The sequence below is a fragment of the Vitis riparia genome, chromosome 11 (assembly GCF_004353265.1).
Source record: "Vitis riparia cultivar Riparia Gloire de Montpellier isolate 1030 chromosome 11, EGFV_Vit.rip_1.0, whole genome shotgun sequence".
NCBI lineage: Eukaryota > Viridiplantae > Streptophyta > Magnoliopsida > Vitales > Vitaceae > Vitis > Vitis riparia.
The window spans coordinates 17,149,086-17,169,316 of NC_048441.1; the positions used below are offsets into that span (position 1 = coordinate 17,149,086).

Consider the following 20,231-nt stretch of genomic DNA (forward strand, 5'->3'; position numbering starts at 1 on the left):
TTATCTCTGCAACAGTTTTTTTTTTTGGGTCGTAAATTTTCAAAAGCACAGCATCTTCTTCATCCATATCAGTATGTCACTTGAGATTTTGCACATACTCATGCATATAGCTCGATCGCCTTTCGAACTTTACCGCACCACGAGGGAAGCTTCTGCTTCTTCTTCCCTGACTTTCACGTGACATCCCCATGTCAAAATTTTAACCTTTATGATCAAACATTTAACGAATTTAACTAACTTATTTGAATCAAATGAATTAGTGCTTGATTATTTTTTACCTCCTCTCTATTAGTGCCACGTGGCTAGAAAATCACAACAATGAAATTGCTATAATTAGCACAAATACAACATTGTTAACAAAGAAAAAACAATATGTAATAATGATATTTGTTGGTACCGTTAATAATTGGCACATGCATGCATGTCTAGTCATATCAAGTGCCCAACTAAAAAAATTAATGCATTGTTTCGAACCAATTTCAAACTAAACTATCAATATCTCTTATATGATTTAATTCATGCATGGATATATGTTTATATGCATGCATACATACGTATTGATGATGGGAATTGCTAATTTTGGATGTATATAGTATGTACATGAATTAAAAAAGTGAAATCACATTAGTTTGGATTTATATCTTGGAACAAATTAAAAGGAAAAAAGTGTGGCTGGTTGGAGAAAACGACTCTAATAAAGAGTAGGTGGAAAATTGTGGTGCTAGTTCTATATGATTGAAGAAGAGTCTCTCTCAAGCACTAAAGACTCCTCCCTCCCTCTCTCTCTCTCTCTCTCCCTCAAGATAATAATTAGCCTTTCTTCATGCTTATCTTGTACACAACTTCATACATAGATGATACATAATCAACATTCTCCACTGATATATATTTTATAATGGGTGTCGCTTTAATTTTCCTTTTTCCCCTTTTGTTTATAAAATATCTAATTTCTTTCATGTCACGCACCATTGTTTAATCTGACCATTTGGTGAATGACATTTGGCATGTGAGAGGTCGAAATCAAGAATTAATATTAATGGGAAGCAAGAGCTATCAACTTTGTGTATGCACATCAAGGTTGAATAGTAAGACGCGTGCCGCATGTGGATGAATTGTGGGGTCGATGGGTTGATGGGTGAATCTTTTTTATTTGAAAAGCTGAGGGAGAAGTAAGTTAAAGCTCTAGGGCTTTGCTTTTGGTTAAGCTTATTGTATTGGTGGAAGCACTTTTGATTCTTTGAAGAGTACTCCATGGCCAATAATGTATGTGTATGTGTGTGTGTAGTTCTTCTTTAAGGTGTTGTTGATCAGGGTGCAGACCCACAGCTGTTATCTTTTACAACTTTTGTTAGGTAAGACTGTAAGCTAGAGAGGGGGGGATGTGTCCAACTTAGGAGTCCATCCAACTTTTCATTCTTATGACTAAGCCTCCATTTTTTTTTTAAATTCCGTGACTTTTTAGGTTTTGTTTGGTTGCTCAAGGAGAAATGTGAAGAATCTGTTACTTCTTAAGGTATGTTTGATTATTTGAAAATTTTGAAAAAAAAAAAACTAGAAAAAGGAAATAAAATATTTTTATATGTTATTTGAAATTTATTTTAATTATTTTAACTCTTTCATATAAAGATTAAGGATATGTTCGGACCCTAAAAAATTTAAGAGAAAATGAGAAAAAAAAAATATAGAGAAAAAAATGGAATGAAAGAAAAAATAAATTTAAAATTAATAAATTATTTTTATATATTATTTTAAATTTATTTTATTTGTTTTAACTATTTTGAATAAAAATGAAATAATTTGAAAGCATATAAATTTTTAATTAATTTTTTCAAATTAGTACAAAGAGAAAATTTAACTTGTTGACTTTTTTTTTTTTAATGTTTTTAAAGAATCAAACATAACCTTAAATTTTTTTACGAGGGTAAAGTTTCAAATCTTAGGGTTAATAATAACATTGCTTTGAACTTTGACCTGGTTGGAATTTGGTCTCTCTAATTGAAAACAATAATGTGTCATAATGCCCACTTGCATCATATAAAAATTCCATCATTAAGTTAAAGGATGAAAATGCTCACGCAGGATGATTAATGGAGCAATCTTAACATTTTAGTCTTGACCAGTCAATTTTAATCATACAAATGCTTAAAAAACTTATATGAGTAATCCACTAAGAAAAGGGCAAATGCATCTTCATATTATTTTTAATTTAAATTTTATATGCTACTTGGATATTTATTGCGACAAAAAAAGAAAAAAGGATGGGGATGGGAAAAATTGATGTGGAGAATAATGAAATTAAGAATGTATTTAACAATATTTTTATTTGAAATGTTTTAAATAGAATTATTTTCTCTTTTTTAAAAGAATATTTATAAAATATTTCTTCGAAAAACATTACAAAAAAATTTTCTACTGATTTTTTAAAATTTAAAATTTTAAAGATGTTTATTAAATTTTTTCAAATACTTAAGAGTATGTTTGATAATGATTTTAGAAAATGTTTATAATATTTTTAACATTTGAATAATAATTTTTTTTAAGTGTTATAAATATTGAAAACGCTTCTCATAATCACTACCAAAGGGGTTCTTAAAATATGTTTGATAATGTTTCTAATAAAAATGTTTTCTCTAAAAGTGATATTAGAAGAATCATCTAACAAGTGTTTTTCACAGAAAATGCTACAAGTGATTTTTTGGCACTACAAGTTATTTTTCAGATTTTTTTTTTAAAGTATTTCATAAAATTTGTTAAACATCTAATTTTTTTTTTTTAAAAAATACTTTTAAGTTAAAAACGTTTCTTAAAATTACTGTCAAACACAATCTAATTTTCTTTTAAAAACGTTTTTTGGATTAAAAGTACTTCCTAAAAACACTTTTAATACTTGGATGAATTTAGAAGACTTAAGGTGTACAAATGAAAAATACAATCTAGCATCATCCCTAATTTACTAACAACTTAATAAAAAGATACTAAGAAAAATATAATAATAGAATATTATTTATTGGATGTTTTCTCATCCCTCTTTGTTTTCTTTGGACTTAATGTCTTCTTAATTGCATCTTTGAAAATCTTTCTATTGTAAGCACACTTCAAATGTCTAATAATTATTAAATCTCTGAGCAACTCCTCGAAACTTGGACATATTTATTATTATTTATTTATAATTATACTATATATTATTTTATTAAAATATAAAAAATATAGAAAATGATAAAAAAAGAATTTTAGTCTTTAGTAGTTTTTAATTATATTAGATCACATTGTTAAAGTTTTTTTATAGTTAAACTTTGAGTTTATGAATAGTTATTTTATTAAATTAATAATTAAAGATTTATTTTGTCACTTTAAGATATTTAATTTTTAATATTTTATTTTACAATAAAATTATATTTTTTCTCAATTCTTTTTTTCAAATTTTTATTAGGAATTTCCAAGTCCCAAAATTTATAAGATTTTGATTAATTTTCACCAATTTTATTTTCATTTGTTCGCAATTATAAAAGGATTATTATTTTTTAAATGCTTTAGAGTGGTTGAGACTTAGGAATTATCAATTTGTTCTGGTTTGGGCTTTATATGATTCAAGGATTGGAAGTAATTTAGCAAGCCAGCGGCCCATTTTATAAATTATTAGGTTTTGGAGTAGCCCAATTTTCACCGTCTGAGCAAGCCCAACCCATTTTAGCCCAATCTTCCTTGCCACTTGTATTGTGTAGATTGGTGGAGCATCGGTAATCCGGTAGGTTGAATACCACCTGAACAGATCCGTGTTTCTTCCATTTTACTCTCGCTCTAGGCCTCCAACTAACGACACGGAGTTGTGATACACATTTACAAAACGACCTGTTACGACCGCACCCAAACGGTGTCGTTTCATCGCACCATTGAGATCTTGCAGGGATCAGACCAAACCCCCCTTAATTGGAGCCGTTGGGTTCAATACTCCTATGACCGATCTCTAGGGCACCATTGTTTCAATGGCTTCGTGGCTCAAAGCTGCAGAAGGTACGGATCTCATGGCTTCGACTTATGTGATTGAATCGAATTTGAGATTTTTTTTTTTTTTTTAATGAGTTTTGAGTCTGATCTGAAGCTCTTTTGTTGTTGAAATTCGTTGTTCATTGCAAATTCATTGCAGTGAATTGAATAATGTTCCGTTTTGGAACATGTTTAGTGTTCAAAGAAAGAGTACTTGATTTTTCTATTGAAGGAAGTGCGCAAGTTCTTGAGAAACGAATGGGAACAGGGGCCAAAACGAAAATCTCCAAATGGAAACAAATCGAGCTGTATATGTTTTGAGTTATTGGTTTTTGGTTGATCTGGGTGCATTTTGAAATTTCTTGACACAATAAGAATTAGACGAAACTCTTTAAATCTTCGAGGTTAGTTTGAGGTCAGTTTTATGGAAGGAAATTTTTTCACAAACAGTTGTTCTGTGTTTTGGTTTGTATTATGATTTTAAATGTCAGTGTTGTGTTGCCTGACATTGATTTTGGTTGGCCTGTGGACACATTATGGCTGGATACATGATGGCCCCTAAAACTGAAGTGCCAGATCTCGCTGTTTTTTTTTTTTTGAATTTTCATGGATTCATGGCCCAAATTGATTGGGAAGGAGAAAATGAGACTAAAAACCTTAGTCATGGCTCAAATTAATAGGATTTCTCCATTGAAGAATTGGGTTTTAGAAACTTTGTTATTCGATTAGTGGCACTGAATAGTCTCATGTATTGACATCCATGTGATTTTTTTTTTGTTTTTTTTTTTACATTCAATTTTTATTGATTGGCAAGAAAAGAAGTAATCTTAAAATCTCTTATTTGGTTTACCTTGAAAATACAAAAGAATAGTGTAGCATTATTGAAAATGATCTAAAAACCGATATATTTTCAAATTATTCATTCTCTATGTAAAAGAGGAATAACAGTGATAAAAGGGGCTAAAAATAGCTTGTTTTATGAAAGAGACAATACTTATCAAAAGGGGCAAGACGAACACTATAAAAAACAGTATTTTTTTACTTATTTTATGTCATTATTTGCAATCCCTAGAAAGGTTGGCTTAAGGCTGAAAAATATTAAGAGGGATTTCCTATTGCAAGGGGGGGACTTCGGAGAAAAAACCTCATCTAGTAAATTGATTGAAAATTTAGATGGACAAGAGGGAGGGGGGATTGGCCACTAGAAGGTTGTCCATCCCCAATAAAGTGCTCCTAGGTAAATGGTGTTGGAGATTTGCCATATAGAGAGATTCTTTTTGGAAGAAGGTGATTATAAGAAAATATGGTAAGAAAGAGGGAGGATGGCACTTTAGTGTTGTTAGGGAAAGGTACAAAGTGGGAGTGTGTAAGGTAAGTAGAAGTAGGTGGGAGGCTTTCTGGAATAGGATTGGGTTTAAGGTGGGCAATGGGTTGAGGGTGAAATTTTGGACAGATAAGTGGTGTGGGGATTTGTCCCTAGTGGAGGATTTTCCTACTTTGTTTTCTATAGCCAATGCCAAGGATGCCTAGGTAGTGAAGGTGTGGGATCATGAGGGGAAGGGGGATGTTAGAACCCTAGACTCTCAAGAGAACTCCATGATTGGGAGCTAGAGGGGGTGGAGGCCTTTTTTAGGCAATTGCAATTGCAGTCTATTGACAGGGATATTGAAAAGAAAATGGTGTGCGGATATTGAAGTGTGACCTTTTTTTAATTAAATCACTGTAGTCCACCTTATCCATTGAAAGAACAGGGACCTTCCCCTACAACATTGTTTGTAATTTTTGGCTTCTGATGAGACTGAGAGTCAGTTTTTTTTGTTGGGAATCCGCTTGGGTTAGGATATTGAAGTTGGACTAGCTTAAAAGGAGAGGAGTATGATCCTGAATTAGTATCATATGCAAAGAAGAAGAAGAAACAATAGATCATATCCTCCTTCAGAGCTCAAAAGCGGTAATCTTGTGGCAATTGATTTTTGTTTTGTTTGGAATAAAGTGGGTTATGCACTTTTGAGTAAAGAAGGCCCTCTTGAGTTCACATGGATCTTTTGTAGGGAGCAAGAGGAAGAAAACTTGGAGAGTTGCTTTGTTATGCCTATTTTAGACCATATGGAAGGAGATAAATGGGTGAGAATTTGAGAATACTAAAAAAATAAATCAAGCACTCAAACAATCATTTATGCATAATTTTTTGGAATAGGCTAGAGTGTACATAGGAGTTGGTTCCTTGTCCATGTTGGACTTTCTTAACTAGCTAAGCTCAATGTAGTGGATATATATATATATATTTTTGTGTGTGTGTGTGCCCCCACTTGGTATGAACTTGTGGTGCCTTTGTATACACCATATATACTTCAGTCCACTCTTTTGTTAGGCATTATTTTTAGAATGGTTATGTGAAAGAGAAATAAAGTTGGAGAAGGATGAGACAGAATAAACTCATTGATCTCAAACTTATTTCATTTTCCTTCACTTTTTTCCTCCTCCTTTTCTTCTCCTTGTCATTTTCCTCATACTTTTCATGATCCAAATGGAACCTTAACATGATATTAAGGTAATGTGGAATAAAATTGGAAATTCTTTAAGCATTCTATCATGATTTATTTCATAGACCTTATTTTTTCACCTACTGCATTTTCTTCTTTTCTTCAATGTTTAAAGGCAACATAAGATGTCTATTTGCAACAACATTTACCATCACCTGTTTTAAGCTTGACTCTTGAAATATAATTTAGGCATGTGTCAAAACCTTTTCTTTAGCTTCTACTCAATGGTGAAGTCCTTTTAGTATGATTGGGAATTGTAATCCATTGGCTATTATATGTGCGTGTATGTTTAATTAATTGTATTTCCAAATTCACATTAAGCACTGCAATTTCTTTTTTGATGGGTAATTCTTCTTCTTCTTCTTCTTCTTCTTCTTATTCTTATTACTATTATTATTATTATTATTATTATTATTATTATTATTTTTACTTTTATGTTACATGGACTCAAACATCAAACCCCCCAATCTTTCCAACTCTTTGCCACTTGAGTGAAGCCTGAAGGACCTAGAAGCCCTACAAAATTTTATATTTCTTTCTTGCATTTTCTTATTGATTCAATACATAATATAAAAATTAATCTTGTGGAACACTTATACTTGTCTAAACATCTAAAGTTTGTAATTGTTTTGGATTAGATTTGTTTGAAGTTGTTGATCGAAGGGCAAAGCTGGTTGTCAGTGAGTTGTCAGATGAGCAGCATGATGGTCAAGCACCAGGTATAAATCTTGAATATCAATGCATCTTTTTGTTACACATCAGTTTTGAAGACAGGCTCCTCACTTTAAACATCTGTTCATGCTTTTAGTTAATCTACTGTGGGTTTTCCTGAAGGAACAGAATGTTAAGGACCTAGTAGTCTTATCTTGCCATTCTCCTCAATTGTAATTGTTTTATGATGATTATGATGTGTGTGTCATTCTCTTGCTATATGTATTTATGTAATTATGTGTATATATCTATACATTGTATTTACGTTTGTTAAGGTGATATGTCATATCACCCAGCTATAGAGGTTTGACTTTGTTAAGATACTAATTTCCAGCAATATCTCATGCTTTTTTCTTTTTTCTGTTCTCTCTCTCTCTCTCTCTCTCTCTCTCTCTCTCTCTCTTTTTCAATTTTTGAATTAAGCTTCTAATGGACAAGGATCACAAACCAGGAAGACAAAACCAAAATCAAAGTCAAAGGTAATTGGCAGTATAACTCTATCCTTAGCATAGTGCTTCAAAATATTCATAGTTTTGACAACTTGAATTAAGTGATTTATCTTACAAGTAGGTTATTTGCAGGCTCAAAAGAGGCTCTCTACAAATGAACCTTCTAAAACAAATGAAACTGCACAGGTGCAAACTGGCACACAACCAGCAGTATCAGATATAGCACCTGATAAAGATAGGGCTACTCGATCATTTGAAAATGATGAAACCACGTCCAGTAACTCTACAGCCCAAGCAAATAATGAACAGCTGCAGAATGGCAATAAAGATGCCTCCGTGTTTGGCATTCCTTCATTGGAGACACTTCCAAATGATATGGTTAAACCTGAAGCTGATCTTCCAGAAGTTGCGCCTACTGTTACTGATGTTGAAGCCATTGCATCAACTTCAAATGGTGAGCTTGTCAATGATAAAGCTGATGCTAATGAAGGACAGCCTACTTCATTGTCCCCAACAGCAGGAGTTGAGATTGTAAGTGAAGATCATCCAGTCGAAGAAGGCCAGAATATCAAGTCCAGAGATGCAGATGTTCCCTCACAGATTGACCAAGAGGGATCTCAATCTGTAAATGTTGATGCACCTAGTAGCAGTGATACACAATCAAATGATTCTGAAAGCAAGGTTGAAACAATTTCCAACCAAAAAAAGCAACAGGAGCATAAGGGTGATGCTTCTCCAATGAAATTACAGGACCAACTTGATGAGGTAAAGTATTTACCATAGGGAACCACATCTTGGTATGCTTTATTTGGTGCTTTGGATTGCCATGTGCATCAGTTGTTTACAATTGTCATTTACTAGCTCCTTTAGCTGATGTGCAGGCTCAAGGACTTCTTAAGACTGCAGTTTCCACTGGTCAGTCAAAAGAGGCGAGATTAACTAGGGTAAGATATGGTATTATGTCCCCTTTTTCATTGTTGCTAATGTTGACTATAGTTAGTATTAATCGTGCAGGAATGTTGCTTTACCCTTATTATTTTCCTGTTAAAATAGTTTTCTATGGTTGTTATCAGAGTTATCCAATAGATCAACTGGCAAATGCAATTATTTTTTCTAAATAGATACTTAAATAGCCAATCCTTTACAGAATCTATCTGATAGTCAACAGTGAATAGTTGCTTCCATATTTTCCTCCGATTGGATATCAAGATTCGTTATTAACTCAATAATACCACTGCAAGTATATTTTTTCTTTGATAGACACTGCTGGAATTATTTCTCTGTTAATAACTTAGCTGTAACAAGTTTGTAGCCATTGGCAATCACTTGAGAGGCAAGGTGGTGAACACTTGCATTTGACTATATGTTTTGGAAGATCTAACTACTAAACTAAAAGAAAATGAGGAGTGAAATTACTGGGAAAGGAAACAAAATTTATTTTGTGTCTTTAGTTTAGATCTATTACTGAGTTGGATATGGATTGAATTAAATTACTTGTTTGATTCAAGTGGCTTTTCTTTAATAAAAATTAAGAAGTTGTAGCTACAGTTTGTGGCTTTAGGTTTGGCCTGGTACCTTGTTGGAGAAGGATTTTAATTACATTTATTTTCTTTCTTCAAGTAGCCTTTTTTTAAAATATAAAAAAAGAAACAATTGTAGCTAAAATTTATGTCTCTATTGGCCTTTTTTTTTCTCAATATATACAAAAATTAAACAAGTTTAACTTAAGAACTGTGAATAAACATAATTAAAGATGAAAGGGTTGAAGTTGACCTCCTTGATGCCTTACTTACAGAAGTGTTATGTATTCAAACAATCCTTTTTAATGCCTTAATCATGAAGTCTTATGTATTATGAAATATCATATTGTTGCAACTCCTTTGAATAACCAGAACAAGGCAAGAGGAAAATCCTCCATAAATTCATCTATTCTTTGTTCAAACCTTGCAGGTTCATGCCTCTAATTCTTCTATGATTGAAGTAGGTGAACCTACACAATCCCATTGTTAAATTACAGTTGAGTAACCAAACATTATGTTTTCATTGAAGAAAACCTTAAAATTGGTGAGATTTACATTCTGTATACCTACCTATCCCCAATTGGATGTTGTCTTCATGATTTTTTTTCTTTTTAATGACACAAGTTGTTCCTATGCTCAATTGTTTCAGATTACGTACATGAGACATTATAGATGCCCTTAGACCACTTGAGGGGAAATGTGGATTCTTATTTTCTCTAGTATCAGACCACACATGTCTTGTTTTACTGGAGAATGTAGATATATGTTTCTTGGTTTGATCAACAGTATACACTATAATATTGTGGTTATGGCTTCTATATAATCATATTTTCTTACTTGATAGAATTCCTTGTCAAATGTTTTGCCTTTTGGAAGCAAATCTTAATGCATGCTATTGATATTCAGGTTTGTGCTGGACTTTTAACCCGTCTTCAAGAATGCAAATCTGAAAATGCACAGTTGGAAGAACTTCTCACTGCAGAGGTGAAACACCATGCCAATTTTTCATTTGGGGATTAAGTGGAAGTTTCAATTACACTTGTACCTGGGACATGTTAATGCTATTCAAGGAGTGGTGTTTTACTGATTAATTTCTACTTTAACAGAAAGAGCTTAGTAACTCATATGAGGCTCGCTTAAAGCAACTACAGCAAGATTTATCTGCATCCAAAATTGAAGTGAGCAAAGTAGAGTCAAATATGGTTGAGGCTTTGGCTGCAAAGAACTCTGAGATTGAAGCACTTGTCAATTCTATGGATGCACTTAAGAAACAAGCAGCTTTTTCTGAAGGAAATCTGGCTTCCATGCAGGTTCATCACACTCCCATGTTTTTAATGAATGATCTTTTAGCTTTTCCCCTATGATTAGATATTTGAAATAACCGTCTCAATTATACCCATTCTGATTTTATTTGTCTAGACCCTTGCTGATAGGAGAAGGGGCATGGTGGGTTATTTGACCAACCCAATTGAATTCTAGTTGATGGATTATGTATATATGAAAAACAAATGCACATTAAAATTATATGTAAAATAACACCAAATGAGTGATACCTATAGGAAGCAAAACTGATTCAGCTTTCATTTTTTTTTTGTTTTTCTATAAGAAACAATGATTTTATTGCATTGAAATATTAAGTATAAAGAAGGTTGAGAAATCCTTTCAAAAAGTGGACAATGTTCTATACAAAGTCTGATAAAAAAAGGCAGATGAATGTATGCTAGTTCAAAAAGTCAGATCTAGCTACAATTCTCTTAAGTATAAAATCTCATACAAAAGAAGCCATATGCCTAATTCCACATTTTGCTAATTTTGAAAATATATCAATAATTTGGCACAACTACCCATAAAAAGTCAGATCCAGGTTTCTTATTTTGCTCTCCCTCCAAATGCTGATCTGACACTAAATATCTTAATCCCAAGCTAGTACCCATAGGGGGTGGGATGGGGTGCATGTTGCACCATTAACCTGATCTATTGGCATTCCTCTTGGAGTACTTTATTCTGTTTCTTTTATCATCTCGCCCATGTTGATATACCCTCTACTGTTCTATTTTTCATTGGTAATCTATGTTGTGCATCCTCTTAACATGGATATAAAAATATTTATGGCTTTTGTAACCCTTGCATTACTTTTCATCAGGCAAATATGGAGTCTATTATGAGAAATAGGGAACTGACAGAGACGCGGATGATGCAGGTATATCAATTTATCCTTTCAAGCATGCAACTTGTCTTAAGTGGATTCTTAATCTATCCTTGAACCCATATTTTTTCTCAACCATGAAATTCTTAGATTAGTGAGGATGTACTTATCTAATAGGCTCTGCGGGAGGAGCTGGCTTCTGCAGAACGGAGAGCAGAAGAAGAGCGTGCGGCACACCATGCTACCAAAATGGTTTGTATTTAGAATAGTTCCTTTTTTTAAGTACATTTTTGGTTGTTGCTTTTTTGTTGTTATTGTTGTCTTGCATTGTGATAATCTATCCTAATAAACAGGCTGCTATGGAAAGGGAGGTCGAGTTGGAACACCGAGCAGTGGAAGCGTCCACAGCCCTTGCCAGGATCCAGGTACTGTAAGGACCTTGTGATGTTTGTGACTTATTGCCTAAAGTAGTACTAGCTAGTAAATCTCACTTCTTTGAACTCGATACATGATGTTTCCCTCGAATATTTTGCACATAACTATTTTGAAGCTTGTATACAATAGTGATGACTCTTTGTCTCTGTCAATTATCAATGGAGTATGTTGCAATATTTAAAAATTTGAGATTACTCCTTGGGCTTTTAAGCCATGGATTTCATAGATGTAGTTGAATTCATGCTGTCTGAAATTTGGGTGGAAATGAAGGTTCTGTATAAAAATTTCAGTGTCCTTTAACCCAATGCCTATCCCATAAATTTATAGTCATTTGCATTCTAATGCATATTTTTCTGACATTTTGATTGGCAAATAACTTGTCATGTTTCACGGCTTAGTTCTCATGTTCACAGACTGAAAATGCTGTAAAAGAAATTATCCTGCTCTGATTTCAAGGATGCATATGCTTATAACTTGAATTCTGAGCTAATTACTTCTAGTGATTTGTGTAATTCCTTGTCTTCCTACAATTTTCTGCGTGGATCCTGTCACCATAGATCCTTTGAGGACGATGAATAAGTACAAATGCATAATGGATCTTGATATGGGTTTTAAAAAGAATGTAATAATTGAAAATCATAGTAGGATAGAAGCAGCTTTTGGCCTATTTTGGTAAGTTTGGTAACTAGAAGTAATGAAATGCTGATCATCTTAGCCAAACCAAGAAATCTAGTTAAAGAGCATCCCACAGGCAACAGGTCGATCCTGATTTGCCTTGTTGATGCAGTACAGAGTACTATCTACTGTCTTGCCACTGATGCTACCCTTTTATGAATTTAAGGTGTTGTTTGGTAACTAATTTTGAAAACAGTTTTTTGTTCTCTAAAACAAAAAAAACCAAGAAAACGTGTTTAACAACCAAAAGACTCAAACAGTTTTCTGTTCTTAAAAACAAAAAATAAGGCGTTTCCAAATAACATCTTTTTATTATTTTCAGTTGTTTTCTAATGACTGTTTTAAAAAATAATTATACAAATATAGATAATGATTAAAAATAAAACACTACACATTAAAGTTATTTTTAAAACATATTTAAAAACATAAACAATATGTTAAAAACATTTCAGATTCCCAAACAAACTTTTCTTTTACAAAATATTAAAGAACAATTTTCAAAAACTATTCTTAAAAGTTGTTTTTTAGAATTGTTTTTCAAAAGCATTGCCTAAGAATCTCTTCATTTATTAACATGAATACATACACATGAGAAAAATTTCTTGTCCAAAACTTTGATCCAAGGTTTTAAAGGCACCCAGTATCTTCTTTGGTTGGGTGTCTCTAGGCCTATGCAACAAAATCTTATGGAGCTTTAGAGTTTTAACCCAGGACAATCTTTGATGCAGCACAGCTTTCTATCCTGTCCATGTTGTGCCTATAACTTTGGTTGGCTCTCTTCAGGGCCTCAAAGTGGCAGTTCTTTCCATCTTCTCTCTTTATGGCTTTAATCTACTAGAGCTTCCCTAGGCTTGAAAATTGCATAATTGAACAAGAATGTTCTTCAGAATTTCTCGATATGGGCTTCACCTGTTTGTAGAGGTTGATGGGGGAGTTTCCTAATAAGGATAACTTCATTGATAATTGCCCCTTATTGTTCTTATTCTTATATGGGTAAATACAATTGTTTTAGAGTTTTATCTTATTAGTAATTTTTTATTTTTCCATGATCAAAATAATTGGGACACATTCCCACCATAGATTCAACTAATCAGTGATCCCTGATTACTTTTAATCTTGCTTCGCACTTGGGCTTATAAGGCACGTTTGTAAATGAATGAAACTTGGTGATTGTGATTGGATAAAGTATTACCGCTCTATGGGGCATAATCTGGAATTTGGAATTCCACAATTGTAATGCATTATTGCATTGGCAAAGCCAACACATTTTAATCCTTTTTCATTAGCCAGGGAAAGTTTGGCCATAATGTTTATCATCTTTACTATATTTGGCTAACTGTTTCCTTATTTAGAGAGTAGCAGATGAGAGGACAGCGAAGGCTGCAGAGTTTGAGCAGAAGGTCGCACTGCTTGAGGTAAATAGGAATATTGTTGAATATTCATTTGTTAAAGTGTTATTTTCTGTTCCTTAGATGAACAAACAGTTTTTAGCTATTGGGGTTATCATTATTTTATGCCATCAGGTTGAATGTGCATCTTTAAATCAAGAACTGCAAGATATGGAAGCTCGTGCTCGCCGTGGACAAAAGAAATCCCCTGAAGAGGCCAATCAAGTGATTCAGGTATGCATTATAAACTGTAAACTAGGCCTGTTTGTTGTTAATATATTATAAACCTGATAATGATCATTTAGCAAACTTGGCTGCACAGCTTATGATATTGGCACACTGTCTTTCAGCTGGTATCTATATAATCAGTCAAATTTTTGAATGTCAAGATGCAGGCATGGCAGGAAGAGGTGGAACGTGCACGCCAAGGTCAAAGAGATGCAGAGGCCAAGCTTTCTTCTATGGAGGCAAGTTTATTATGGTTTGTTTTTTCTTTCTCGAAAAACATTGTTCTTGTTGTCTTCTCCAATTGGAGGAGGGAAGCTTCCATGATCATGATTGATACTTCAGATATTTTGGTGGCATATAGGCTATTAAGTTTGGCTTTTTCATTATATAATGATTTAAGTTAATTTTGAATTGCGAAAACTGCAGTTTAAGAATCTGTTTGCCATGTTTTCTTTATCTATTTGCAGGCTGAATTGCAAAAAATGAGAGTTGAAATGGCTGCCATGAAAAGAGATGCAGAGCATTATTCACGTCAGGTACTGTTCTGGTTTTATGCTTTCTCTTTTTCTATTTCTATTTTTTTTACCTCTAGCATAAGGTCCCCTTTATTTTAGGTAACACAAATATATTGCCAATATATATTTCCAGGTAAAATCAATACATTTGGGCATCAGTATTATATTTGGTTTTTCATGTATTGTAATGAATAAAGTATGATTTTGCATGGACTCTTGTACAATTGGGTGTTGGTGTGCATCTAGGTGTCAGATTTGTTTAATTCCTGGGACCTAGAATATAGGGATATGAGTCATGACTAAATACCCCAATTTCCATTTTTCCTCATCTGTACCCTGATCGATGGAATGTGAAAAATGGGTACTTCAATCGTATCTATGCAACAAAGAAATTGATCACTGGATTCTAAGGTAATTTAAACTGAACCAGGCACTTCTTTTTCTTTATTGGACACATTAATTGATAAATGTCAATAAGTAGGCATGTCAATAACATAATTGTACCTGGCATGTCAATAACATAATTGTACCTGGACGCTTATCATGTCATTTCCAATGCCTGTTATGCTTTAGAGTGGCCATGTGACATCTGTACGAATAGTAGACATACTTGATTCAACAAAGCCTCATCTCACTATGGGGCTAAATGATTTCTTTTTCTGCCATTTGGCCATCTATGGGCTGTATCACTGTGGAGGTATACTGTTAAAGTGTCTTGTTAGTTGTTTCACACACTCTATTTTCTCCTTTTTGAGCTAAGCCTTTTTTTTACAGGCAAAGATAATTTATTAACAGGTGGCTTAACAAAAGAGGGTGCAGCTCAGGTACACAAGAAAGGAAAAAAGTGAAGTCTGACCAGCCTTAGGCTAAGGCCAATATATCAATGAAATCCAAGGAAGTGAACCTCCCATTGCCTTAGATCATCTTGAATGCACTCCTTGGTCCAATCTTCTGTTTTTATTGCACATCACCAAATTAACATAGAAAAGTCCTATGTGCTGCCATCCTCTTGTGAATCTTAAGCCCCTCCTCCGTACCAAACTCCTCACCTCCTGTCAGGATGCTCAAGCTCAGATGCCATAGCTAAGTTACCCATACCCTCAGAAAATAGGAGAGGCTACTTGGTAGGCAATGGGAAACAGAAAACAAACTCAGGAGGGGCAACCTAGTAAAAATTGTGAATGAAGCTTTCGATGCGGCATGTTGTGAAATATAATGGTTGATATCCTCTATGTATTCTACATCTTTTTTCCCTTTTATTAGCTTAAGTATGATGATGGATGGTGTTGCTTGTGGTATGGTGTTAATTCTGTTTTCTTCCAATTTTCTTTTTAAAACTGACTAATCATAATAAAAGTATAAAACATTTCGAGTCTTCTGATGTTAAGAACTGCCCTCATTGCTTTTACTGCTTTCTAATAGGAGCATATGGAGCTGGAGAAACGCTACCGTGAACTAACTGACCTATTGGTATGTCAAACCCATGATGTAGTTATGTATTCTTAAGATTGCTTAATTGCTCATTTGGTCATGCTATATGGCCAATAAATTGTGTTAAATTCTTAGATGCAAAATTTATTATCTATGATTCAGTACTACAAGCAAACACAGCTAGAAGCCATGGCTAGTGAAAAAGCTGCAGCAGGGTTTCAATTGGAGAAAGAGGTCAAACGTCTTAAAGAAGCACAGGTATCGGTTTCTAGCTGTACTGTGCTGCTCGGTTTAATAGTAACCTAAAATCCTGGATTCATTCTTCTAATCTATTTCTTTTGCGTATGAATTCACAATTTTATTGAACAGGTAGAAGCAGAAAGAAGTAGAACCTCCCGCCGTGGTTCAGCATCTTGGGAAGACGACACTGACATAAAAGCACTTGAGTATGCTGTTTCTTCTTGATTAGATTATGCTTCCTTTGAAATTTTCAATGTCTTATTGATCAAATACAGATACATTTTGTTTCTTGGTTATTGCCCTTGAGGCCTGGCTCAAGTGGTAAGTAGTTGGGGCAGGGTTGTGGGAGGGTTCCAAGTTGGAGTCTTAGTGGGGACCAAAAAAAGGTTTATCTATCATGTTTTTTTTTTTTTAATTTTTTGGTTCCTCAGTTATTAAAGATGGCCTTTTAGCTTGTCATAACCAGAGTTCACTTTGTTGTACATAAACTCAGAGTAGATGATCTGGCTTTTGCTTTTGATACCTTATCTAGAGGCTGCACAGGAGCCTCTACATATCTTTCTATTGAATGCTGTCATGTATGTCTCTACATATGTATGTATACGCATACTGAAATCACTGGATAGGCCTGCTAAATATTATCCCTTCTAATGCAAAATCACCCTCTCATTAATATCAGAACTATTCATCAGTCAGCAAGGGTAGTCAGTACAAAGGCAGATAGCTGCACAAAAGAGGTTACACAAAGAGCACTTAATGATTCTAGATTCTGCAATTGGTGAATCTAGGATCAAATTGACAATGGCCTGGTAAACGTGCAGATGGTGCCACTGGATAGGGATATGAGAGAAAGTATACTCAGCTCAATATGCTGATTGCAGAAAAGAGGTCATTCCCATGTACAAACAGCTTCCTTATGGGAATCAGTGAGCTGGGTTATAGATGGGAAGAGACATCGACGAGGGCACGTATGGTCTTTAAATTGGAAGATGAGAGAGTAGTATTTGGGTTGAGGACTCAAGAGTCAGTTTGGAAAATAATTTAAAGGGTGACCCTTTCAATGTTTTCCATCTTTTTTTGGCTAAAGAGAGGAAAGAGGGTCACCTTGGAAAGAAGAACAAGACTTAAGGCCTTAAAATTTACAATTACTTGGGGTTGACTGCTCAAATCGTTTTGCTCCATCAAATAATGTGCCTTGATCTGTTCTCAGCCTTGACCCTCTTTCATTTTGACCTTCTTACTAGTCCTTGTAAGGCCTTCTACTTACATCAAATTACTTCTTAAGTCTGTGTTATTTGGTCTTCTTTGCAAATGAGCAGACCATAATGGACAACTTCTTTTCATCCTGTCTCTAATTGGGTGCTAGCTTAACTTCTTACAAGTGCTTTCTTATTTTATATTGTATTGCTGCTCATTCATATCCTTGTTTTGGCTGTACTTCTTACATGTATAATCAATCACATGCATATCTATTTAGATGCATACATAAACACAGTTATGGATGTTTTGTCACTTTATCACAGTTGCTACTTGGTTACTGAGCATATCATTCTTTTTTCACTTTGTAATAATTACAGGCCTCTTCCCTTGCATCACCGCCATATGGCTGCAGCAAGCATACAGGTATCTTGTGTTTCATGATCACTCCACTCTTCTCCTGTGAATCCTCTATTCTGATCTCATAGAATGTACAAAATTGCCACATGCAGTTGCAGAAGGCTGCAAAACTTTTAGATTCAGGGGCTGTCAGAGCCACACGATTTCTCTGGCGGTATCCAACTGCCCGATTGCTCCTGCTTTTCTATCTGGTAGGAAGTTTTGAGAATCTAATTAGAGGCATTTTATGTGGAAGGTCTTGAATGCATTGATAACCTTGTATAATCATGTGCAGGTATTTGTGCATCTCTTCTTGATGTACCTTTTACATCACCTTCAGGTATGATTCGTATGACTATATTGCTATCTACTCACTTGTAGGAGGGATTCTTATATTACAGAAACAAAATTTATTCAATGGAATATCACTGCAATTAGAAATGTTTTTGTTCAAATCTTTTTCCTGTTCTGAATGTGTTGCTTGCCATGTCCAGGAGCAAGCTGATGAATTGGCATCTAGAGAAGTTGCCCAATCAATGGGACTCGCCACCCCTACCTTACCATGATCCGATAGCTGCTCCAAGCAGTGTCAAAGAGGCAGATTTATTGATTCAACAAATAGAAATGTAATGGCAGCTTGAGGTTTGCTCAACAAATTTATAAGAACACAAAACAGAAAGGAAAACTGGGTCTTATCCTTTCAATGCATATGTCTGTACACATCATTTTCTACCCGATATCCAACTACTTGAGGAAAGAGTCAGGTTGTAGAGGACCTTCTGCAGGAGTTGGAAATTGGCAGCTGGAGTTGATGCCAACACATTGGAAGCAACTCTCTTCATGTAGCAACACCAATGCAAATGTCCATATATTTCGTTAACTGGCAAGCTTATGTTTTTATGATAAATTTGGTTTTGCTGTTGACACTAAGAACATATATACCTCAAAAGTGGGAGCCTCTATATTCCAGATCACAACCTAATCTTTGCTCCATGAAAATATGAAATTTCATTTTATTTATCAGGCAATTGCCTACACTGGCTGTCAAAGATTCTCATTCTCCCACTTCCTCGAAATTTGCTTTATTAGATTTCCAGGAATGTAGAAGTGATGGAGGGAAATAGAAAGCTATGGAAGTGAGGGTGTATTTTGCTTTATTTATTGAACCTTTATGTTTTTCAATTGCTGCCTTTTCTTCTTTTTCCATTTTCAGTCCTCTTTTTTTCTTTTCTTTTATGGTCCTTTGACTCCTTCTAATTACTTAAGCTCTAAGGGTCGAAAACCATCCACTGGATGTCTAGTCTGTCAGAGATAGGGTGATTTTGGAATCTTTGAACAGAGCTTGCTTTTGGCGATACTTTATGGCTTGAATCTTTTTCACCAGTGGTTGAAACTTGAAAGTATCATTGGTATATATCCACCGAGAAGAGATGAACTGTTTAGATCTTTTGTTCGGTTGGTATTATGATTGTGTCTCACCATTTTCCTATGATTGGATAAGTTCGGTAATTGTTGTTGAGGTCTCGCGTCCCTGTGATCCACGTAACTGCCAAATGGACGCACGCTCTCAATCAATATTGAGTTCTGGTTCAGTAGTCCCTGCAAAAGATGTCCGGACATGGCGTCCAGACATACTCTCCGATGGTTTTGTCAGTCATGTATTTAGAGAGATTAATCAGTTGACCTTTTACTAGGTATAACAAACTTGCCTTCTTCCTTGTGTGAAGGTTCATATATATAGTGACTGAAGCTCTGCCTCCCTCTTTAATGGTGGAGAGACTTTTTGGTTTGTCATGATGCCTTTAGGTGGTGGCAGGGTCATCATTACCCTACGGGCCGTTGTCAGAGATCTTTGGAGGTGACTTGACTGTCATAGATCGTGGGAGGTGACTTGCCATCATTCCTGTCATTTCGCTCTGTAGACAGCGAAATGTGGGCTGTGGCAGACTGTTGAAATGACGTAGTAAGACTTGCTTATTTTGGTCAACGATCCGGACAACATATCCGGATAGGATATGACGGTGGTCCGGATGTGATGTTTGCGAGTGCCGTGTGCTTCTCCTTGAGGGAGTCCACGTACCCTTTTGGGGGAATCCGGATGGAGTTGATCCGAATAGAAATGCGTGCCACGTGTCATCAGGGGGAGGGGTCCCTACAATTGCCAGTTCAAATCATAATTTGAAAAAAAAAAAAATTTAATTAACCAAAATACACGTGGATAAAAATATTATAATTTCTTACAACAAAAGCAATTAATTAATTAAACGTAAAATTGAAAACCACAGCGTGGATGCAACTATTAGAACTTTTGTACGGACGCAATGCATCACCGACTTTTAAAAAGCGGGAAAATTTCAACGGCGGAATGCA

The 20,231-nt window shown here is 34.6% G+C and overlaps 1 protein-coding gene across 2 annotated transcripts; it reads left to right on the forward strand.

Moving 5' to 3' along the window:
• The first annotated feature begins 3,832 nt into the window (after positions 1-3,832).
• Positions 3,833-19,043, forward strand: LOC117925140 (golgin candidate 1). Of its 2 annotated transcripts, none has more exons than XM_034844027.1 (21): positions 3,833-4,011; positions 7,166-7,246; positions 7,662-7,717; positions 7,820-8,452; positions 8,569-8,631; positions 10,114-10,191; positions 10,314-10,517; positions 11,351-11,407; positions 11,531-11,605; positions 11,707-11,778; positions 13,816-13,878; positions 13,987-14,085; positions 14,247-14,318; positions 14,547-14,615; positions 16,017-16,064; positions 16,188-16,283; positions 16,395-16,471; positions 17,843-17,888; positions 17,975-18,073; positions 18,157-18,201; positions 18,356-19,043. In XM_034844027.1, the coding sequence occupies exons 1-21, from the start codon at positions 3,984-3,986 to the stop codon at positions 18,425-18,427; spliced, it is 2,133 nt and encodes a 710-aa protein (XP_034699918.1). In that variant the 5' UTR covers positions 3,833-3,983; the 3' UTR covers positions 18,428-19,043. The 2 variants fall into 2 exon arrangements, with proteins under 2 accessions (XP_034699918.1, XP_034699917.1); XM_034844026.1 differs by having other exon boundaries at positions 3,834-4,011; positions 14,241-14,318.
• The last annotated feature ends 1,188 nt before the right edge of the window (positions 19,044-20,231 follow it).

Coding starts and splice junctions, on each gene's coding strand:
- LOC117925140 (XM_034844026.1), top strand. CDS start 3,984: ATGGCTTCGTGGCTCAAAGCTGCAGAAG. Junction 11,408..11,530: donor CAGAGACGCGGATGATGCAG/GTATATCAATTT, acceptor CTTATCTAATAG/GCTCTGCGGGAGGAGCTGGC. Junction 16,472..17,842: donor ACTGACATAAAAGCACTTGA/GTATGCTGTTTC, acceptor TAATAATTACAG/GCCTCTTCCCTTGCATCACC.